The sequence below is a fragment of the Pezoporus wallicus genome, unplaced genomic scaffold, assembly GCF_028554395.1.
Source record: "Pezoporus wallicus isolate ANWC-B61680 ecotype Strahan unplaced genomic scaffold, APGP_CSIRO_Pwel_v1 contig_6923, whole genome shotgun sequence".
NCBI lineage: Eukaryota > Metazoa > Chordata > Aves > Psittaciformes > Psittacidae > Pezoporus > Pezoporus wallicus.
This window is the reverse complement of record NW_026637289.1, coordinates 1,946,077-1,970,798: the sequence shown is the minus strand read 5'-3', so window position 1 is coordinate 1,970,798 and position 24,722 is coordinate 1,946,077. Positions and strand designations below refer to the sequence as shown.

At 38.0% G+C, this 24,722-nt stretch overlaps 1 protein-coding gene across 2 annotated transcripts in view; it reads left to right on the top strand.

Moving 5' to 3' along the window:
* ATG5 (autophagy related 5) overlaps window positions 1–24,722 on the top strand; it is a 78,999-nt gene that overhangs the window by 10,369 nt on the left and 43,908 nt on the right. For both annotated transcript variants that reach the window (XR_008971597.1, XM_057404695.1), the window contains exons 3-5: window positions 1,416–1,494; window positions 8,033–8,195; window positions 22,814–22,908. Coding sequence is in view for 1 of the 2 variants with exons in the window: in XM_057404695.1 (XP_057260678.1) it covers window positions 1,416–1,494; window positions 8,033–8,195; window positions 22,814–22,908 (337 nt within the window). In the remaining variant the exon portion in view is untranslated. The remainder of the gene's footprint in view (window positions 1–1,415; window positions 1,495–8,032; window positions 8,196–22,813; window positions 22,909–24,722) is intronic.

Here is a 24,722-nt window from a genome sequence, read left to right as displayed (position 1 = left end):
CTTTCATGGAATTCTTGCTGAATCCCTGAAGTATTCAAGACATGATTGATAGGTAGTAGTAAAAAGTCTTAGTGGTAAAAAACTTGAACATTAGCAGTGAATCTGGGTAAATCTGGATATGCATTATCTATACTCTTATTCCTTTTGTCAGGAAAACACAGTTCTGGGTACTTTCTTAATATTTCACCCTATTCTTTCTTTTAAGAAGTCACAAATATAATAGGTAGGTTCAAGGATCGTAGCACTGTTTCGGTTTTTATTTTGCTGTTGTGGTGATTTTCTCTTACCTTTGGGGCTAGCTCACCCGTAGAGGGTGCTAAAGGACTGTTGCGTGAGCGTTCAGCAGGTTAGGAAATTGGCTTGGCACTTGTTCTTTTAGAGGAGCTCTCAGTTATTGCTCTCTGGACTTTCAAATCTTATGTACGTTCTTGGCTCTCTTCCTGTGAGCAGTCTCATTTAATTCAGTGAAGCTACTGAGTTTACAGTTAAGTGTGTGTTTATCTCTTTGTAGGATGAAAAGCTAGTAAGGCTGTTTAAGATTTTTGAAAAGTAAGAGAATGGAGCTTGGTATGCTGAATGAGGAAAAAAAAAACAAACAAAAAAACCCAAAACATACATGAAAAATCTTGCTGCTGTCTGCTTGTGAGACAATTGCAGGAAGACCATTTTGGAGTGCTGTGGAAGTTTTGTGTATGGGATACATATTCCTTATATTGCTGGAGGCTGTATTTTCTAATGAATTTAAAGGAGACAAAGCTGTAAGAAGACAGAAGTGAATATTTGGAGGAAGCAGCTTCTTTATATATCTCCTTTAATCCCGAATACCACTGAAATGCAAAACTCCGATTAATCTTTTCCTCCCTTGCATTCTTCTTAATTTGATAGTAAAGTTACAGATTTCATCTTGAACTGTCTTCTTTCAGCCCTCTCACAGATAATGTTAATTTTTCATTTCTCTGCCTGTTTTCCACGATGACAAGTGGGAGAGGGAAGAGACATTAAGGGTCAACACAGTATAAACCTATGGCAAATATCTGGAAGCATGTGTTTTCTGTCAGACTAGCTATTCCTACCATTATCAATCTTCTTAACTAAAAATACTATTTTGAAGGATTCCACAGAGCATCTGTTAGGCCATTTATGCTATTTTCAAAACTAGCAGTGGTTTGTGGGCACAGCTTGGAGACCACTGGTTTAGACACTGAACATATAAACTCCAAACTTGATTCCGCCAGAAACTGTCAGTCACTTAATACCTGTCTGTATAACTTTTCTGAATAAGTAATAATGAATGTTAGCTGTTTGACTCCCACAATTTTATTCATTTTTTTTTAATGTAAATGCATGTGTATTAACTGTTATATGTAAAACAAATGCACAGCTTTTGCGTTCATTTAATATCTCTTCATTTTTAGGCATTACCCAATTGGTTTGTTGTTTGATCTCCATGCGTCAAATACAGCCCTTCCTTGGAGCATCACAGTGCATTTCAAGGTAAAACTGAAATACACCTCTAGAAATTCCTTCAGGAATTGTCTAAAATTGTAAATCTACAGCTGTTTTCCGTGAGGTTGTGTGTGCTTTCAAATGACTTTCCTTTGAAAATTAATTTATTACAATCTGAAAATCCAGTTTATTTTTATATTTTTTCAAGTTAAGTTGTGAGACTGTCAGTGCAAGTGAGTGGGTATAAAGGAAGAACTTTCTATAATGTTTTTAATTCAATCAGCTTGAGTTGACTGAAGACTGGGAAGAATGAGAAATGCTCATCCTGTGGGCACATTGAGCATGGATATGAGATGCTGTAGAAATCCTTGAAGTCAAGGAAAGCTATTGTATTTCATGTGGGTCCCCTTTAGAGAACTGATGGAAATGAGTTTGGTCTTGTGACAGCTTAGTCATAGGAGAGACATTATTTTGATTACATGTTGTAAAACCATTAGGTATGACTTCACAGCACTACTGATCTTTGCTCAGAAGAGCCCTTGCGCAAGGCTAGCTTTGGTGCAGCATTCTTAAATTCTTTGAAATGAGGTGATCACTGCAAAACATACTTGGGGTTAACTAGAAATCATGGTATTTAACTTCGAAACTTTATTTTCCCTATTATAAAAGAAACAATGCAATGGGAAAACTATTCCAAAGGAAAATGCTGGGTTAATAGGCTTGAATTTAGTGTGTTGATGTTTGAGGTGAAACAAAAAGCGTATTCAGAAGCAGTTGTGATGAATGTTTTCGTTCGAACAGTTCTTCTGTTGGAGGTGTTTTAGAAAAGGTCTTGCCAGCAAGAGTAGTCTGATTCTTTTTGGAAGTGTGCACTGAAGTCATACATTCTTACAATATGTATTTGTACATGTTGAAACTTCTGAAATGACTGACTGAATGAAATTGGGGATGTTTTTGAAACCACTGTAATTGCTACACTGATGTCTGATGTATGTCAGAGAGTGCTGGGATGAAAAAACTTCCAGAGTGTTTTGAAGAACTGAAAGATGTCTAGTTTCATAAATCAGGATTTCATTGTTACATGTTCTGAGAGCTCTGGGCGAACAACAGTGGCAGTGTGTGATGTTGCCATCCCAGAGTAAACCCATCTTGAGAAATAAATTGCAGTACCACAGTGCTTTTCAATTTCATTTAGTCATATGAACTGACTTTAATGTCCTTATATTACTGCTTGTCAGAAGATCAGCTAATTTAAGTTTGTCTCAAAGGTGTACATTGAAGGTCAGCAGAAATAACTAAAAGCTGATGTAATTTGGTTTTTAAAAATACAACACCTTGGATTAAGTACTTGCTAAATCTTTCCTATTTTTTATGTAATCTTAAAGTTTATTTAAATAAACCCATCTTAATCCTGAAAGTAAAAAAAAATAACTGAAATGTATCAAAGTATGTAAAAATATTGAAGACATTTTCGTGTGTTGCAGTTTCTTACAGCTGAATAGTTCAGGTGTGGGATTCCTGCCTGGATGATTATTTTCATTTGTGTGTAGTTATTTTTCCAAGAGCTATGATTTTTATTTGGCTTAATTGAACAGTTAGTAGATTTTTCTGGAGTTTAGTTTGTGCTGTCATGGCTTTCTCCTTTCTTTTACCAAAGCACGTAGTCAACAGCAGATGTCTCAAACATCTGTGAAGAGTGTTTTTAATACCCTCCCAGCCCCGCCCCCCAAGTTTTCTTTGTTTAAAGTTAAAACCTTGGAAAAAGTTTCTTTCTGTTCAGTAGAAATTTGAAAGTTGAGAGATACTTGTAATTGCCCTCCTGTGTAATGTACGCAGACCAAATAAACATACTTACTGTTTGTACTGAAGAAATAATTTATTCATTTGTACTTCTGGTATGCAATAAAGTAACATGCATTTATATCTCCAGTAAAGTTGAAATACAGTTGCCTTAAATAGTTGTAGAAGGATGAGCTTGAACAGAGCACTAAGGTCTGAGAATCATGAGAAGCTATAGTCTGGGAAGTTGCTTTTGTTACCCAGGTGTGGCTTTACAGGTAGGAGGGAAACTGTTTGTCTTCCTATTAAACTCATCTCATGCTACTCTGCAGCATGCTTAGCTCTATTCATGTTCTCAACATGGTAATCAACTCTCCAGATTTCTGAGCAGTAGGTGGTGAACTGCTCTGGAAATGGTAGCATTGTTGGAGGGGAGGAAATAGGGTGTATTAGGGGAAAGGCTAACATTCTCCCTTTGCTGAAGCCCTTATCTGCTGGTGCCTGCTTCTCCATCTACGACCTGGTGCAGAGGAGGAGAGACTGCATCTGTTTTTGTGTAACGGCAGCTGTCGTCTTAGTTTTTTTGGCTAAAAATTGGGTCAGGTATAAATGTAGCCTAGTGCAACTAGACGGTCAAAGAATGAAACATGTTTTGTGAACTAGAACTGATAGATAAATTAGTTATGGGTTGTGAAACCAGACTGTTGAAATTACCTGTGATGGTTTTGGAACATTTATTTGAGAGGACATTTAGTGCTCCTGTCTATTCAGATGATACCTTCTTCTTTATGACCAAGTTTGTGCTGCAAGTGTCTCCTGGTATGCAAAATAAAACCAGTACTGTTTGAGCTTTCTAAGAAAATCAGTGTCAACAGTTAATAAATTTTCTTTCAGAGATACAGAATATGGAGGGAGTATGACTTCACCAATAATAATATGTGAATTTGGTATATGTTAATACTTTCTGCAGATCTTATAGTTGTATAGCCAGGGGTAGCTACGAGCAAGTTTACGCTTATTTACATTTGATCACTATTTCCTTAAGTAGAAAGAAGGCAAGTAGAATTAAAAATAAAATAATACAAGCATACATGATCTGTATTTAAGTATAGAAATTACTATCCTGTGCCCTAGTTTATAAATCAATGGGGATGCCATATTTTCTGTTGGTAGTCTCATGTAGGTGAAACTGTTTCATGTGCTTCTTGTAGATGTAGCAGTGTTATTTTCTAAGTTAGTACTTCCATGCTAAATTTCACGAGCTAGTTGTGCGCTGTTAGGAACAAGGTAAATTACCATCAGATTTTCATGATGCAATCATCATCACTCTGTATAAGAAAAAAGGTGTAAAGTCAGACTGCTTAAGCTACCAAGATATGACTCTGCTCTCCATTGCTGGAAAAATTCGTGCAAGAATACTTTTGAACAGATTAGTACCCACTGTCGCAGAAGAACTTCTACCTGAAAGTCAGTGTGGTTTCAGAGCTAATAGAAGTACCACAGACATGGTATTTGTTCTCAGACAACTGCAGGAAAAGTGTAGAGAACAGAATAAGGGGCTCTACGTAACTTTTGTTGACCTCACCAAAGCTTTTGACACTGTGAGTAGAAAAGGCCTGTGGCTGATCATCGAACGATTAGGTTGTCCCCCCTACGTTCCTCAAAATTATTATTCTGTTACATGAGGATCAGCAAGGCTAAGTCAGATATGACGATGCACTCTCTGAGCCCTTCCCAATAACCAATGGTGTGAAACAAGGTTGCGTTCTTGCACCAACTTTATTCACAGTCTTCATCAGCATAATGCCCAAAAGAGCTACAGTAGACCTCAATGAATAAAACGGCATTTATATTCGATATCGTACCGATGGGAGCCTATTCAATCTAAGGTGACTGAAGGCCCACACTAAGACCCTAAATCATCTTGTCCGTGAACTGCTTTTTGCTGACCATGCCACCCTTGTTGCCCACACAGAAGCAGCTCTGCAGTGTTTAACATCTTGCTTTGCGGAGGCAGCTGAGCTTTTTGGGCTGGAAGTCAGCTTGAAGAAGACAGTAGTTCTCTACCAACCTGCACCACAAGAAGATTATCATCATCCCCACATTACCATTGGTGAGTCAGAGCTTAAGTCAGTTCAGCAGTTCAGCTATTTGGGAAGCATTATTTCCTCGGATGCCACGATCAACAAAGAGATAGGCAACAGAATAGCAAAGGCATATAGAGCCTTCGGAAAACTCCATAAAAGAGTCTGGTGCAATAAACACCTGAAGAAAAGTATAAAGATCAGTGTCTATAGAGCCATTGTACTGTCTACTCTTTTATATGAGTCTGAATCATGGATTATCTACCGCCATCACCTGTGACTCCTTGAACGCTTTCATCAGTGCTGCCTCCATACAATTCTAAACATCCATTGGGCCGACTGTGTCAAATATTACTCGCCTAGAGCAGGCAAGGGTCACCAGTATCTAGGCCATATTGCTGAAATTGCAGCTGTGCTGGGCAGGGCATGTTTCTAGGATGGAGGATCACCACCTCCGTAATACTGTGTTTTACAGTGAACTCGCCACCAGTTGCTGAAAGAGAAGTGCCCCAAAGAAGAGATGTAAGGACTCCTTGAAACAATACCTCAGCCTTGGCCATATTGACTACCATCAGTGGTCCACCTTAGCCTCCAGTCCGGAGACTTGGGGGCACACCGTACATAATGCCGTTGTCTCCTTTGAGAACACACGCAGAACTAGTCTGGAGAAGAGACAATGTAGAAAGAATCGCACCCCACCTATACCACCCAAGGAGACCTTTCGCTATGCTTTTTGGAACCAGATTTGCCTATCCCACATTGGCCTTTTCAGTGATCAGCACGCTTGTAGTAAGCGTGCGTAAAGCCCTTCCCAAATCTTCGTTCGTGAAATCAAGCCATGATGATTATCGTGACTTTCATATTTATGTTTTTTAGCTTCTGCTCACAGTGCTGCATAGAAATGTGACAGTGGTTTTCCTCTAAAAGAAAAGAGTAGACCGCACTGAGGTTGTAGGAGTGTTTTCTAGTCTTCCATAGTGTTATCTTTTAGAAGCTGGGAAAATTACATATGATGCCGCTTTGTAATATTGTGGCTAAATTATTTCCACTAGCTTAGCTAGCTTTGACCAGTTTTAAATATCTCCTTGCTGTTCTGCAGACCACACTGGATATAGTCTCTGGAACATGTCTCCAGGGACTGACATTCCCTGTAATTCATTGGAAGAAAGTCAGCAGAGAGTTGCCTACCTGTGAAAGTCAGGAATGTCCGAAAAAGAGACCCTGCAGTTAAATATTTAGACACATGTAACAAAACTGTCGTTATCATAAACTTAGCTAAAACTTCAGCTTTTAACTGTAAAAGTAAGTTCCTAGGTTCCTGTCTTACTCAGCATTAGGTATATTCCACTGTTCGATGTTTTGTTGAGGGATACCAGTGTCTCACTTTGAATTCTTCTATTTAAGGAATTTTCTTGATCTTGAAGTATGCTATTTCTGACTGTTCTTTTCTTCTGGATTGGTTACCAGACTTTACTTAGGTTTTAGTCAGTTCCACATAAATTAGTACTAAGTAACAGTAGCACTTCCTTTTGAGTGCAACACCAGACCTTATATACTTAAGTGGAAAAGATACTAGCAGTCTTCTCTTCCCTTTATACTCCTCGTTTTAGAAGATACTCATCCTTTTGATCCACAGTTTACAGAGTCTGGGTTCACTGTCAGAAGGAGGAATCACTATTACATGAAATTCCATTATTTAATTTCCATCTCTTTTCAATAACCTAATGAGGAGGGACCTATCATTGTTGTCCTTAGAATTTTCTGCAGGTAAGGCTATACCCAGCTCCCTTTCATATTGCTAGCTGTTAGTGGTTCTTGGATATTTTGAGCTCCTGTAGTTTGAAGTAGTGTTCACAATTTTTCCTGATTTTAAGTTGAGGAGGGAATATATGGTTTGGTTTTGGTTTGTTTGGTTTTTTTGTTGTTTTTTTGGGGGGGGTGTTTGTTGGGTTTTGTTTGTTTGGGTTTGTTTTTTTTTGTTTTTTTGTTTTTTTCCCAGAAATATACTGCTCTTACTGTGACATGTAACTATATTGTAAAACTCTTTGAAAAATGCCCTACTTTGCCTGACAAGTAACTGTGCATCTGCAATACTGAATGTAGTGGTGCCAGCTCTAACCAGATAAAAGGAGTATAAAATCAAGTTGCAGTAGGCACATGTATTAGGTAAAGTTGGAGCTGAAAAGGATTTCTGGTATCTAAGGAGAAGTGTAAATGGCATATATGCTATAGTTCATATATATTCATATATGTGGACGGTGATACTTGGAGGAAACATTTTTTCAAAGTCCTGCATAAAAATGTGTGCTAACCTGCCACTGAGAGTCAGTAAGAATTTGGTGCCCTTTTCTCTTGTTCATTGCCAGAGAATTACATATCTGCTTGAAAACATGTTAAAACTCTTAATTTCCAAAATTTTGTACCTAAGGGCCTAATACAGTCACTGATGTATTTAAATGTATTTGTCAAGTTGAAGGTGAGTGATTTAGAGTAATTCCTGTTTTTACAGAAAACTGTTAGTTTTTATTTTCCCTGAAACGTTTTTCAGGGCAGCGCCTTTCTTGTCCGCAGAGTGAGAGAATGGTTGTTTCGTTCTTCCATAAGCACATTCCAATGTGCTTATTTTTTATAAATATAAACCTGATTAAAATTATCATTTATTTGTGATTTTTCTAAGTTATGTGATGCATTTATTTATCTTGATCTATCTTTTCTCTTTGTAGAATTTTCCAGAAAAGGATCTTCTACACTGCCACTCTAAGGATGTGATCGAAGCTCATTTTATGGCTTCTATAAAAGAAGCAGATGCATTAAAGCACAAAAGCCAAGTTATCAATGAGATGCAAAAAAAGGATCATAAGCAATTGTGGATGGGATTACAAAATGGTAAATACAGTGAATCAAGTATGAATTATATTTAGGTCTTGCATGCTAATAAATAATTTCTTAAATTTTTAGTCATGGTGCAGGATAGAAATTGTCATTGTTCTATGGAATTTTAGTCTAAGTTCATGGAAAAGATAATTTTTTTTAATTACTTCTTTTAAGTCACCATTTATGTGATAATCCAAATGTGGATTCAGTTATTCAGAGAACTGATTTGAGTCATGACTCTGTTTTAACAAATCAGAACTAGCAACAAAACAAAATAGTATTGATAGTGTATTTTTGTGCAGGTTATGGTCTTTATTTGGGAGACACCTGGGGTGTAAACACTGTTCACTATTAATGATCTTGGACTCCAAGGTAAAAAAGGTTGTTTCCTCTAGTTAATGCTTGAGGATAGTCACTGATAAACAATACAGGTAAACTTAAAAAAAGTTGCCCAGTAGAATAAGAATTTTACTTTTCTATATGCCAAAAGGCCAAGGCTTTTTTCATGTTTTCATGGGGTAGTTTTGTTTGGTGGTTTGTTTTGTTTTTCTTTTTTTGGGGGGGTTGGGGGACAGGGTTGTTTGGTTTTTTTTTAATTGATATTACCATGGCTTTCACAAATTTCTGCATAGATAAGTATTGACTTGAAAAAGCAGCAAAAATAATTCAGCACAGGATGTTGTAAAATAATTAGTGTTCTTTCTTTGCACAGATGGCAGAATCTGTACTGCAAAATGCAACTGTGCAAAATATAACTTTTTTTTTGGTTTTAGTGTCTCCTCTTTCTTATCATGGCTCTTAGAGGCCTCTAAGTTGAAAAGCTTTGTAAGTATTTCAGAAACTGCTATCTGGAATGGATGGTAGTGCTACTTTCAATTTCTTTTCCTCATCTCCTGAAGCTGTCATTTATATTATTACTGGTAAATGTATTTTACAGAAGCTGCAAGCATAAAGATGTTTATTTGGGGTTGAGGTACAAAATACTAAATGCTTATTATTAACATCTTCCCGTATGTTTATAAGAAAAATTAAACGAAACAGGAAGAGCTTTGAATGCAAGAAGACCTAAGGCATGCGTTTGGTTTAGACAGTGAGGTTCCAAGTTAGTTTGGGTTTTATGTGTGTATTCAGTGAGTGTGTGGAGTTTCTGGTTTGTTGTTGTTGTTGTTAGTGATATTGCCTTTCCTATGAAAGATACTCCTGTAATAATTTTGAAGATTGAGTGCTTATTAGAAACTCTGGTCTCCTTTTATTTAACTGGGGGAGAGTTAGAAATTGAGGAGAAACTGTACTTTGTTTCAATTTAAAGTACTTCTTGAATGATTCTGGTTTGTATAGCTATTAGTTAGCGAACTGATTTATAATATATTTACAAAAGTGAATTAGCAGTATGGTAATTAGCAGTATGGTCCCCTGGAAGGACAGGATCAGTATAAAAATAGGTATTTCCCCAAGGCTCACATTGTTACAAGTCAATTTAAACTGCTATATTAATAATTCTGCAAAAAAAAAAGTATTTTGCTGTTACACAAGTACATCTTGCAAGCAGTTTAGCTTGAGAGAAGCAAAATGCTGTGCCAGCATAATTTTATTTTCTATTTCAAGAATTATTAGCTTTATTGCAAAAAGAAATCCTTTCACTTCATCCCAGTGTTCATATGTTCCCAGCAGTGCACTTTGTGTGTGCTTTTTATGAATACTTTTTAAAATTAAAACTAAAATACTTCTAACATGAGTTATAATACAAGTATGATGAGTTATAATAGTGGAAGAAGTGTTGTCTTCACAATGAAATGGTATAAGGCACTGTCCTTTTCTTAACCAGAAGTTATACAGCCTTGATACCAAGTTACTGTCCTTTTCTTAACCAGAAGTTATACAACCTTGATACCCTTAAGATATTAAGGTATGGGAACCAGATAAGCAGTGTGTTCTTTCTGTGCTAATCATAGGCTCTCTTTTACTTGATTATTTGTCTAAATATTTTCAGTTGTAGAGAAACCAAAATTTTACTATTTTGCTTTACAGTGTTGCCTAGCAAGACTGATTTCAAGGTTTCACTATACTTGATGAGAAATCACACCTGTGGAATCTGACACCTAAATGAGAAGCTTAAACAATCTTCTGAATACTTTCAAATGCTAATTTTAATTTCTCAGCTTTTCATAAAAGAGAAACAAGAAAAGCTTGTGAAACTAAGATGACTCTTTTTAAGCATGTTGTATCTTTCAGTATGTTTTTGTAGGCTTTCGTTTGAGATGTAATAATTTTAAACCTCCTTGTGAAACAGAATGAACTACCACAAAAAAGAAAAGAAAGTAGCATTTGTGATAACTGCCTTGTAAGTAATGATGCATCTGCAGATTTGGTTTTGTTGTTTTTTTTTAATTTTCTGTGAAACTTCAAAACATTTTCTTCAGTTCTTAAATATAGGATATGTTATTTGTTTAACAAGTGATAGCCATACTTACAGGATATGTATTAAATGTTTTTGGGAAAAAAAAAATCTAGTTTTTCTTGTTTGGAAATATGTAACTATCAATTACAAGTGTAATTCAGTAGAGATATTTCTGCTGAGAAGGAAGTGCTTGAAGGGGTAGCCTGAGAAACTTTTCAGTTGCTTGTAGGGGAAGAGCTATAACAGTGAATTTGCAGCAAAATCTTCTGCTGGTAACAGCTGGTAGGTATTCATAACAACCTTTACATTCCTCCTCCCACCATTTCTGGTTTTGTGTTAATCTGCTGCCAAATCAGGAAGGTAAACATACTTTTCTGTCTGTTATTTGTGCTGTGGTTTTGCTTGTTCTTTAGACTTCAGTTAGCCAATCTTTGTCCATAAAGCAGATATTTCTTAGCTAGAACACTTCTCTGTGACAGGTGCATCTGTGTTGTACTGATTTTGACCAGTGTCATGGATAGCTGACTGTGGTAGGGAAGTGATAAATGCAGGCTATATAGATACTGACCTCTCTTCCTTTGTCAGAATTGTTAAAATTCTTTGGTCAGAAATGATGGAAAAGGTCGCTACTGGTTTTGCTTTAATAGTGTTATGGCCATTTTTATCATGGATAGAGGATTATCAGTGGGTGTTTTTTTTTTGTTTTTGCCTTTTGTGTGGAAAAATAAAGGCTTTCAGCTTTGAAACATTAAGACGTTGTGAGTCTAGTGGTGACTCAGGATCAAACGATTGCAATCTGAGCTGGTTTTAGGGGGAGAGCTATATTTTTTAATTTTTTTTTTTTTGCATTGTTCAAAGAATTAGTATCTATAACTTCAGTATATGATGGTTCTGATAAAGGAAGGGTCTAGATCCAGCACAGCTGCTTTTCATCAGTTGTGGAGAGACATAAGCAACCAAATCCTGAAATTTTCATAGGCATCCTTTATGATAGGTGAAAACTAGAGTTGGTATTTCTGATACATGAGTGGGGGAAATAACTAGTAAAAACTCAAAGCCAATTTTAAGGCTTCTTTATGTATTATAAAATACAATAAAGTTATTATTTTACTAGAAATATGGGAAAAGGATGTAATGCTCATTCATGCTGTAGGGCTTACCAGAAGTGAAGTGGACATGTTGAACTGTTCTTAAAGGAGAAAACTCCTGCAAATATTCAGAATATGCAATATTTTATCTTCTAATGCATGTGATCTTTCTTGTCTTTCTGACAGAATCAGGCTTGTGTTGCCTTGTATTTATTTCTAAATTATATTTAAACCAGCCTTGGGGTTTTGAGCGGCAGAAGTTGTGTTATTTCTAGGTTATCACATTCCTGTTCAGAAGTGTTTGAAGTGCCAGAAAGAAATAGTCAGGACCTCTTTTGTGCTGTGTACACATGGCCCACACAAGTTTGATAAGTATGAGATGCATCAGAGCAGGCCTTCCAGGGATTCTGTTGTTTTGGTAGTGGTGATGGTCATTTTTGTTTGGATTTGATTGGTTGTGGGTTGTTTTGGGTGGGTTTTTTTTTTTCTGGTAATGGATTGTGACCTGGACTTCAGTGTGAGTTCTGCAGTGTTTACTGGCTTGTTACCCTTCCTGCACAACTGGCTATACAAATACTCAGCCCTGTATGGTGCAGTATCCAGGATTCTAAACTGTCACCCCCCTGAAACTGACTTTTGCATTATTACTCTTCATTACTGGCCTGGTCCTACTCACACTGCTGCCCTGATCGCAGTGCAGAGGTGAGGAATTGATGGCAGTCTGAATTTCCCCATTGGCTTTCTCTGCTCTGCTCTCAACAAGGGCATTGCAAGGCTGGGGAGAAGTAGTGGGTCTCAAAGGAGGACATGAACTGCACAAAGGCAGAAAAGGGAGAAAAGCAAAAGGGAACCCAGCATTCAGAATGCTACTTTATACTAAGTCTTTACCATGAGAAGAGGCTGTCTAGGGACAGAGCTAGATGCAGATGCTTTCTGTTGTTTTCACCATCTTGTGTGAGGCATCCATGTGTTTAATGAAAACCGTGAAACTCGGAGCAAGCTTGGAGGTGTCTGTCTTTGGCACAAGTAACCTGCCAACCATATAACCTGTTCATATACTGTGGAGAGTTTGAAGTTTGAAGGCCTTTGCGTTTTGTATTTATTTTGAGACTCTTCCTCCTGGAATGTTACCATTTCTTCAGAAATGCAGCCACCTTCCAGACTTCCTGCTGAAGCAGGTGTGCCTTTCATCTTCAACCCCAACCACAAATCAGCTTGTTCTCTACCTTCACTGTTGTCATCTCATACAGCTTTTTTCAGATATTTGGTACACTTGGAATCAGATTGAGAGAATCTTGGACTGTGTTTCTGTAAGTCTGTTTTACTTGGGTGTAAGTGATGCAGAGCCTGTTTTTTTTGTTGTTTTGTTTGTTTGTTTTGTACTGCCTTCTGCTTTCCTTCCTCCCCTTAAAATGTCATTTCCTGTAAGATGTGTAAGGTCTAACTAAATTTTACAGTAAACTCTCTCTAAAAACAGGCTTAATTTTTTAAATTAACTTTAGTAGTTGAGGGTTTTTTGCTTCGCAGTTTGAAATGCTTTTACATTATTTTCTGCTAGTTAAATGCCTGAGCTTGACAGATGCATTAATGTAAAGGTGCCTTAACTCTGAAGAAAAGCTGTATTAGAAAAAGCATAGTACAAGGAAAGCAAAGTAGGTTAGTGAATTATACAGAGATATGCTGCTCTATTTTCAGGTATATGAACTGAGCATAATCAGAGGCAAAGAAGGTATTAAAACATCCAGGCTATCTAGTCTGTGAGCAGAGAATGGGAGGACAGATGACATTGTCAGGTGTCCTTTTCCCTTTGACTTACTCAGGAAAGTCTGTAATAAGCCCTCCTGCTCTATTCCTACACAACCTGTGGGTTATGTATTTAAAAAATGGATTATACATTTTTGTTTAATAGTTATCAGAGCTTTCTTTTTAGCTTAAGTGACAATACCTACTGACATCATCTGCTTTTAGGCTACACAGAAAGCTTATATTTGGTGGGATATATGCATTTTCATATTTGATTAAAGGAAAGAAAGTCTTCCGTCTTTATTATTTTCTTCCCCTGAACCTTTTCCGGATAATTTGATGACCTAGAAAAACAAAGGGAGATGATGTCAAGGAAACAGTGTACTTAAAGTGAAACTTCTGTTTTGTGAATACATTTAGTAAGTGAGAAGAATGTTTCTAGGGTATGGCTCCCTTGTGTATGTTAAAACAGGAGGAAAAGACCTTTTAGGATCTGATAGATAATCTGAAGAGTGAAATACTGCTTTGTCATACGGTTCTCAAAATGTCCTGTTAACCTGCAACACTCAAGCAATGTGCTTTTATTTCTCTATCTTCAGAATGCTATTTTGCTATAATAGCTAATGGATAAATTACAGCATAAAAGTAAACGTGTTAAATACAACACCCTCAAACCTAATTGTACAGTGCTGGGGGGAGGGATTCCCACTTTTTTTTTCTTGGACTGCATCTGTAGCTCAATTTATAGTGTGGCTTATGAATTAGTATATTTTTTCAAACTAGAATTTACAGCTAACTATACATAAGGAAGTTTTTCTTAGTTCTCTGATAGTAAACACTTCTGTTGGCAATTTGTTACAGTGCATATAGGCAAGTTGAGTTGAATTGATTGAATTTTTTTAAATTATAATAGTACTAAAAAGGGAGTGGCAAACCTACGTTGCCAACCTTGAGGCCCATACCACTGTACTTGACTGTTATTAGTACTTGAGCTAGTTAGCATGATCTTTGCAAAGATTCCATGTCTTATTTGGAATGGGCAGGCCAAGTAAAACCTATTTGGTTTTGACATTTAAATTTTACAATCACCACTGCTTTTCTGTGGTGTTACATAGTAACATGCCAACTGAATGCAAATTTGGGGGGTATGTAAAATTAATGGGCACTTCATATGGTGGAGATATTTCAGGCAATGACTGTTGTGTAATTGCATGGGAAAATTATGACTACTTCACATATATACATTCATGTTGGATGTTGTTACTTTGCTAACTGTGATGGGAAGAATATTTCCACATATTTCTATAGGTAGCGTCTGTCGCTTACATTAAGTCAAAACAGTTCTAAAGTCTTATCTCTCCATATGCGATAGTTAACTTGTTCCTGAAAATAGTCTGAAAAAGACTAGGAAACTTATGTGCCATCTTCAGTTGTGGATTTGTATTATATACCACAATCTGTCAAAATACCCAAGTAACCTCAGCATTTAACTGCAATAGCATTTTAACTGGGCATGGTGGCAATGTGTAAAACAGGAAAAAAAAAAAAATAGTACATTTTAATGGCGCCATGTCAGTATTTCAAAGTCTGTTCTCAGAAGGGCTGGCACTGAACTGTAATAGTCAAATATGTATTGGAGTCCTCCTGAAGATCATGATAATTGTGATTATCTGTGGTTTTATTGTACACAAATAAGAACTATGAGATTAGATGGCTTAAAGTAATTTAGAGACAAGTCTTTAAATAGCTGAGAAATAGAGTAACTACCTGTAAAGACTGTTTCTGAATAGCATGGTACAGTTAGTTTTGAAGTGTTTATAATGTTTATCTTTTATCATCAACAGTGCTTCATGTTTGAGGCATGTTACAAAAAACCTAACTTCTTACAAAATTGGTTAATATTGCTCAGCAGTCAGCAGACCTCTTCATGCGTGTAGAGTCTTAGTCTTCCTGGAAACAAAGTGGAAGTAGAATTAATACTAAATTTTGAGAAGACTCCTTTCTGGCTGCAAACACAATGCTTATTAGAGCATGAGTCAGTAGAAAATATGCTTCCTTTAATGTTAAGAAAATAATACTTTGTATCCTTGACTTGTAGCTGTCTGTAAAGTACAGTTTATTTGATCATATATATGTGACAGATTAAACCCTTAGTGAGTTTATGACTAAATGAAAAAGTTGTTGAGACCAGTTGATGGCAGATCTGCCCTTCAGAGGAACCGTGACAAGCTGGAGCAATAGGCAAGCAGGAGCTGACAGAAACAAGTGCAGAGTCTTGCACCAGGGACAGGAAGGACCCCATACATCCAGCCAGGCTAGGGACTGACTGAGAAGCAGCTTTCTGTAAGTGTCTCATGGTGAGCAGCAAGCTGAATTAAAAGTCTGTTGTGTGTGTTGCAAAATTGAAGATTAACCAGGGAGCTGTTTTTGCCCTTGTGTCCCCTAGAATATAGCCAGATGGTGAGTAATTCTTCCCCTCGGCTCAGCACTTGTAAAGCTTTGCCGGGAATGCTGTTGGCTTCTTTGGGACTCCAGGACAAAAGAATCGTTGGCAAATATAAAAGAGTCCAGCAGAGTGCTGCTAGGATGATTAGGGGCTGGAGCATATGCTATATTAAAAGAGAGTGGGGAGAATTGTCTTGTTTAGGCTGAAGGTGAGAAAGCTGAGGATGGACCTAATAGCTGCTTTCCACTACCTAGAAGGAAGGCTGGTAGACTAGATAGAGTCAGATTGCTCTCAGGCATGCCTCCATTGGCAGTAGATTTGTAGAATTACAAAACAAAATGGTTCCAAGTTTCTGCGGGAGGAAGTCTGGGATATTTGGGCAGAGGAAGTGAGAGTGGTTGAGTGGAAACCTGTGGTGACAGTCAAAACATGACTGGGCAAGGCCTTGAGCAAACTCATTTGACTTTGTGTAGACAGCTCTTCAGCTTCTTTTTTTTTTTCTTTTTTTTTTTGTGGGGGAGGGGAGGTGGGGGCAGGAGCTTTTATTCCAAAGTTTGACCTCCAAAGACACTTCCAATTTAAAGTTTTTCTATGATTCTGATACATCAGTTGTAGAGTCTGGTCTCTGATGGTTTCAGCTGGGATAGAGTTCATTTTCTTTGTAGGAGCTGGTAATCTGAGAGCAATGCTGATAACACACCAATGTTTTACTCATTGCTAAGTAGTGCTTACCCTAATCAAGGATTTCTTGGTCTCTCGTGCTCTACATGAGCGCTGTGTGCTCTGCATGAGACCCACTACAGTTTTGTAGTTAATGTTATGGTTGGTTCTGTGCAAGTGCTTCTAGCTGTGAATTATTTCTATAGTTCATATGGTTACTAGACAGTGGTGAACCACTGAGAATACACAAAAGATTTGTGTCTTTTGAACTTGAGGATTGGACACATTTTTATGCAAGCTGCACATTGGTATTGCTTGAATAGAGCTAGAGATACATTTCAAATTTATACAAATAAATGGCTTTAAGAAGACGCCATAAATAGTACCAATAAAAAATCATGCATGTGTGCATCTCTGTAGTATTGAAGGATAATATGTCTGGTATCATTTAGTGACCGCATTTCTAATAAATACTTATAAGTGACTTACATTTTTAAGTGATGGATTTTTCAACTGGATCTCACCTGTATTATTTGATTATCAATTTTCTGCTCTTTGACATAAAATGCAGTGAAAAAGTTTTATATTTCCCTTTAGGCAAAGTTATATAGCAACCACCCTCTCTTGTTTAAGAAATATGATTAGTAGTCATATGAAACTTTTATACTGTCACTAATCTCACTTCTGTTTGGATCTTATTGCTATTACTTTAAATACTGTTGTTCAGATATGAGCATGTTCCTTTTGCATATCCTGTTTATTGCTAATACAGAAACTCTTTAGCACATTGGTCAAGCACTTTCTTGAAAACAGATGGGTTGTGGAAAACAAAAGTAATCAGATTTGGCTATTACAGGAGTTTAGATACGAGGTAGACTGCATAAGCTTTTTACAGGGGAGGGAGATGAGTGTGCAAAGTGCTTTTGCTAATAGGTAGGGAAATGTTCTTGTTTACTCGATTGGTGAAAACTCAGTTTTGTTTTGATTGTCAAACTTCTGGTGTCTTCTGTCTTTAAGAACTGGCTAGCCAAAGCACTAATTGGTTCTTATAGCTCATCATAGCACTAAAGCTTCCTTAAGTCTGTTTTGCATATAAAGGAGGTACTTACACACAGAAATGGGAGAATGAGAAATCCTTTCACTTACATTTTCAAGGTGTTTGGTGGTGGTGGTGCTCGGAGCGGGGTGGGGTGGGGTATGTTTGGTTGTGTTGGGTTTTTTTGTTTGTTTTAAGCTTTGAGTCTTAAGTTTTCTGCAAAAGTTAATTTTAGATTTTTGGAGCTTTAGGCTTCTGGCATTCAGTCAATGCCCCTAATGCTAATAAAAGCTTTTGCCAGTCATATATATCAGTATGCAAACTGGATAACCTTTTCCTGCTGCTTGCTTTGAAAACTTGTGTTAATTTTCTTACACTCAGCTCAGTTTCCCATACTAAAAATACCACATCCATGCAAAGATGTTTGGAGGACAGCAGCAAAAGGTTATGAGGATGAATTAGCGTAGATGTCTTCAGACAGTGCAGTACACACAGTGGAGATGTGTCTTGAGACGTCTGACTCCATTATTTCTAGCTAATTTATTAGAAAGTTTTTCATTCTGAGGATATAAGGCAGATTGACAAAACATACTTGATCATGAAATGCAACAAGTCTCATTGTTAACTGTTGCAGAGTTATTGCTGTTACTTTTAGAAAATATTAGAAATTTAAACATCTTGATAAAACAATAGATTCTCTTGAGCAATATCTCTGTGTTCAGAGAATAATAAATTTGTAAATTTACCTGCTTTGAATAAGGTTACCTGCATAATTTCTGGGAGGTGAGGAAGTTGGAATGAAGAAGTGAATCAACTCTAGATTACATTAAACATTACTAATGTCTAATGTTTTTATCCTTCAAAGATTCACTTGTTTGCCATATATGTCACAAGGGAAAAATCTATTTAAGCTCCTACTGTCTGTTATTTGTTCAGAATTCCATGTTCATCTTATCCATAAGATGTATTTGCTCATTTCTGTTGAAATTTGAGGACAGTAAGCTGTTCACTCAACTAGTTACTGCAATAGTAAACAAGTAGATGAAGTTATGTTTGTTTCATTTATGTTTAAGTAGGATGTCTCCAAATACGTACATTCCTTATTTAAGAGTCCGCTGAAGCTAACTAGCTGAAGTAGGCTTTGTTCATTTTGGTTTGTGTATCGCATAATTAGTTATTTTATCAACTGAGTATATAGTCAGAAGTGGTAACTGAAGTATAAATCAATCAGTGCCTACTGTCCACACAGTCTGTAGTGAAAGTTGTAAGTCATTCTCAATGCTGTCTCCAAGGACAAGGGAAGTGTGCTAGGTCTTCACCTCCCCACTGATGGAGTTTGTGAGGAGGATGCAGTCAGTCATTCTTTGTGTCAGCCTTTGTAAGAATAAACCTCTGAGTGTAGGCTGAGGTTCCCAAATGCAGGCTTGCTTGGGCGCAGAGCCAGGGTCATCGCTGTCACAGCCACCTGCTAAGCTCCCCAGCTGGTGAGCTATGGGGTGGTGCCCTGTGTCCAAACAGCTCCTCATCTCATGATGATGACTGCCGTTCATGTAAGTGCTTGTCAAGAGGCACTTGCCTCTCAGGAAACAAGGGTGTGGAAGTACTTTGAGATAAGTATCAGGAAATGCTCCTACAGAATACCTGGCAGGAGTTTGTCTACCATTTCTTGGAAATTCCTGCCTTGTCATATTCAGTCAGGAAAAGCAATGCAATGTAAAACCTGCCATATATATTAACTATGTCTTTTAGTGCACTGACAGGCATCTGTACTGTACATGGGAGTGAAGCAAATCCCAGACTATTTCAATTTTCTGCAATTGTTTTAATTATTATTAGCAGTTTTGGAAGCGCGAGGATCCTTTGTTCTGCGAATAGATTTCCTGAATTTCACCTTAGCTCAGGGGGGCTGAATTCTGTAATTGTTACACCACCAGGTTTCTTGAGACTTGTCCAAATATTGTGCTGAGGAGGGAAAATTGAAAAAAACTGCTCTCCTTATATTATTTTAAACACAATAAGCTATTCGGTTCTTGTAATGTCTGAACAGGATGAAATGGTGTGCTGCCTTGGGCTACTTTACTAAACCTAGTTACTTGGATAATATTAACAAAAATATGTTTCAAACATAACCTTTTATTTTCAGGTTGTGTCATGAAACCGGCAGTATATTTTCTGATTATATTGTACATTGTTGAAGATTATTTTAAGGTTTACATATCCAAATGTAAACACCTCAAGAAGTTTTTCTACTATCTTAGTTTCTCTACTTTACACCTATTATTCATATATAGTTAAGAACAATAGGGTATTCTTAGCAAACTTTGAGAGTGTGGACCAGTGGCAGTGGGAAGTGGGGTGGGGGAATAGACAGTATTGAGGTAACAAAATCTGTAACTTGTGGCACAATATTTCCCTGACAGTGGGAGATACAATATGAATTCAGGTTGCTTTCTCTTTCAGTTTGGTAAGTTGCTACATTACAGTTTTTATAGGAGACTGCCTATGACTTACCTTTGGCTTCAGAATTATTCTGGTTTAAACTCTTGTTGGCAAGTCAGGCACACGATCTACTCCCCCTCCGCCTCTTTCTTCCCTTCCCCCCCTCCCCTGCTCCTGGAGGGAAGGAGAGGAGAATCAAAAGAATGGAACTCCCACAGGTTGAGATAAGAACAGTCCAGTAACTAAGGTATAACACAAACCACTGCTGCTACCACCAATAATAATAATAATGATAAGGGAAATAACAAGGGAAGAGAATACAACCGCTCGCCACCTGCCGACCGATACCCAGCCTGACCTGAACAGAGATCTAGCTCTTCTGGGTAACTGACCCCAGTTTATATACTGGGCATGACGTGCTGTGGTATGGAATACCCCTTTGGCTAGTTTGGATCAGGTGTCCTGTCTCTGCTTCCTCCCAGCTTCCCCTCCTCCCTGGCAGAGCATGAGACCCAGAAAGTCCTTGGTCAGAGTAAACATCAGTGTTATCAGCTCTGTTCCCAGGCCAAAAGTCAAAATCACAGCGTGGCACCAGCTACTAAGAAGGAGAAAAAATGACTGCTACTGCTAAACCCAGGACAAGAATAAATAGGGAAGAGAAATGTAGGGAACAAATATCAGGAGAACTGGCTACCCTGGATTTGGAGAAGGCTGAGGTTTTTAATGACTTCTTTGCCTCAGTCTTCACTGCAGATGCTCTGACCACACCACCCAAGTCTTAGAAGGCAGACGCAGGGACTGTGAGAATGAAGACCCTAGGCCCACTGTAGGAGAGGATCTGGTTCGAGACCATCTTAAGAACCTGAACATGCACAAGTCCATGGGTCCTGATGAAATCTATCTGCGAGTCCTGAGGGTGCTGGTGAATGAAGTTGCTAAGCCACTGTCCATCATATTTGAGAAAACATGGCAGTCAGGTGAAGTTCCCGATAACTGGAAAAAGGGAATTATAAACCCCAATTTCAAGAAGGGGAAAATGGATGATCCAAGGAACTACAGACCAGTCAGTCTTACCTCTGTGCCTGGCAAAATCTTGGAACAGATTCTCCTGGAAGGCATGCTAAGGCACATGAAAAACAATGAGGTGCTTGGTGACAGCCAGCGTGGCTTCACTAAGGGGAAATCCTGCCTGACCAATCTGGGGGCCTTCTATGATGGGGCTACAGAACTGATGGACAGGGGTAGAGCAGTTGATGTCATCTACCTGGACTTGTGCAAAGCGTTTGACACTGTCCCACACAACATCCTTGTCTCTAAATTGGAGAGACATCAATTTGATGGATGGACCACTCGGTGGATAAAGAACTGGCTGGATGGCCGCACACAAAGAGTTGTGGTCAATGGCTCAATGTCCGGCTGGAGACCAGTAACGAGTGGTGTCCCTCAGGGATCGGTGTGGGACCGGTCTTGTTCAACATCTTTGTCGCTGACATGGACAGTGGGATTGAGTGCGCCCTCAGCAAGTTTGCCGATGACACCAAGCTGTGTGGTTCGGTTGATACGCTGGAGGAAGGAATGCCATCCAGAGGGACCTTGACACACTTGTGAGGTGGGCTGATGCCAACCTCATGAAGTTTAATCATGCCAAGTGCAAGGTCCTACACCTGGGTCGGAGCAATCCCAGGCACAGCTACAGGTTGGGCAAAGAAGGGATTCGGAGCAGCCCTGCAGAGAAGGACTTGGGGGTGTTGGTCTATGAGAAACTTAACATGAGCCAGCTTCAGTGTGCACTTGCAGCCCAGAAAGCCAACCGTATCCTGGTCTGCATGAAGAGCAGCGTGACCAGCAGGTGGAAGGAGCTGATCCTGCCCCTCTACTCTGCTCTTGTGAGACCTCCCGTGGAGTGTTGTGTGCAGTTCTGGTGTCCTCAACATAAAAAGGACATGGAACTGTTGGAACAAGTCCAGAGAAGGGCCAAGAGGATGATCAGGAGACTGGAGCACCTCCCGTATGAAGACAGGCTGAGGAAGTTGGGGCTGTTCAGCCTGGAGAAGAGAAGGCTGCGTGGAGACTCATAGCAGCCTTCCAGTATCTGAAGGGGGCCTATAGGGATGCTGAAGAGGGACTCTTCATTAGGGACTGTAGTGATAGGACAAGGGGTAACAGGTTAAAACTTAAACAGGGGAAGTTTAGATTGGATATAAGGAGGAAATTCTTTCCTGTTAGGGTGGTGAGGCACTGGAATGGGTTGCCCAGGGAGGTTGTGAATGCTCCATCCCTGGCAGTGTTCAAGACCAGGTTGGACGAGGCCTTGGGTGCTATGATTTAATGTAAGGTGTCCCTGCCCATGGAAGGGCGTTTGGAACTAGATGATCGTATGGTCCTTTTCAACCCTAACTATTCTATGATTCTTTTAATAGTATATGTTTTTTTCATGTCTTGTCCTTTCATGTTCTTTCAAATCTCAGGAGTAAGAAGTTTTAAAAATGTATCCAAATACACATTTGGCACTGGAATGGGTTGCCCAGGGAAGCTGTGAATGCACCATCCCTGGCAGTGTTCAAGGCCAGGCTCGACAGAGCCTTGGGTGACATGGTTTAGTGTGAGGTGTCCCTGCCCATGGCAGGGGGTTGGAACTAGATGATCGTAAGGTCCTTTCCAACCCTAACTATTCTATGATACTATGAAAATCAATTCATATGTCAAATTTACGTAAGGAAATTCTGCATGCTCTTTATGTTTTTGAAATCCTGTCTCATTTACTAGTCTGAGCTCGAAAAGAATATGTGTTATTAACAAAATCTAATTTTACCTTCACAGATAAATTTGAGCAGTTTTGGGCAATAAATCGAAAACTCATGGAGTATCCTCCAGAAGATAGTGGATTTCGATACATCCCATTTAGAATTTATCAGGTAGGAGAAAATGAAATAAAACCACTATTACCAAAGCTTCCCACTGACGTGTCATATATCATAATCTCTTTTCAGAATTATATGTTCCCTTTTCTAACATTATGCTATAACTTTACATGCTCATCATTGCTGGATCTTTGAGTTGCATAAATTAGCAAATTAGTTTTATATGTGGACTGTATTTCTAATAATATAGATAATTACCATTTGTAACTGTGTAATACTTAAGAATGTACTAAGGCTGATATAGATTATGTTTGGGGCTTTGTTTTTAAAAAGCTAATTCTATCGTTAGAAATAACTGCTAACTATGAAGACTGCTTTGGGTGCAGAATGCCCTCTGAAAGGTCTAAGATATTTCAGGAGTGGCACTTTTCCCTCAACCACTGTATAGGCTTCTTTTCTTGTTAGCCTTATAAGGTGAAAGTAATGGCATAGGCCTTGCATGTAGTTCTTATATTTGTCTTGTAGTTGTATATTATACAATCCAAAACTGGATTTGAATATTTTTTGTATTAATTTGCCAGTGCACCTATTTTTCTCAGTGGTTTACTTGGAGACTTATTCCTTGGAATCCTTCACAATTTTTTTATATCCCCTTAGTTTTTTATAGCGTTGAGGTCAAAATGAAGTTTGGAATTATGTATGATTAAAAGTTTATATAGAGTTAATGAAGCCTCTCTGCAAATGAAACAGTTCTGCTCTGTTCTGTCTTCAAAACATTTTCATCTATTTATGTTTAAGTTTTGCACCTGTAGCTATCAAAAATCCTTTATTCGTAGTACTGAGTAGTCTGATACGACTTTTGGAACAGGCTTTAATGACCATGCAAAGCTATACAATCTTCCAGTGAGACTGAAGTAACTTTTAGTGTTAGATTTAAGACATTTACTGTCATAGTGAAACCTTAGATTGAGAACGGAAGTCAGTTATTTTGTTAGAGATCATAGCAGATGGCAAGGTTTTTATAAGCATCAAAAAATATGTATCAGGAAAAGTAGTTCACTCACAGCATTTTGTTTGTTTGGTAACTAAGTTGTTTTTTTTGTTTGCTGATAGGCTTGGAGGTGATTTTGTTTGTTTTTGCTTTGTTAGGGGTTTTTTGAAGTCTTTTCAAAAAAATCAGGTAAATGGGTTTGTAAAAATGGAGGTTTTGCTCTCTTGAATAAGGTACAGACCTTTAAGCCGTGAGGGAAATTTTGTATATCACATGATTTCAAGCTAGTAAGGCTTTCTTTTTTTTTTTTTAAATAGAAAAGAGAGAGAAAAAAAGCAATTCAGTAAAAAAAGGCAATTCTGTAATATATATCCCTTCAGCCAGTAGTATTTATTTTCATGCTCATTATCTTTTCAACTGGGAACCCTTACTTGCTATAGTTTAAGCCAAAAATGTCTAACTAAGAATGAAAGACCAGGCATAAAGAAAGATGATGCTGAGACAGCCTTTGAGAAGGTTGGTTTGTATTATTTTCAGTAATGCTTCTCTTAATATTTCTAAATGTTCCTCTTTTTTAAAAAAGTGGATGCAGGTGTGTCTTGCTTTTTTTGCTTGGTTTGGTCTGTGTACTGATTACTGCTCATCATAAAAGTCTGTGTGTTTAAAGGAATTTTCAGAAAGCGTTAGGAAGGGTGAGATTATAATTTAATTCCATGCAAGGAATTGATTCCTGTAATTTTAACATAATCCTACAGTACTTGGTGAGACTTGCATATACTGAAGTAACCACCTCAAAAGTGTTCTTAAGATGTATTTACCCCGCACCGTGACTGGATTAAATTTCTATTAGTGCTGGTAGAAGTCAGCTATGCGTTCT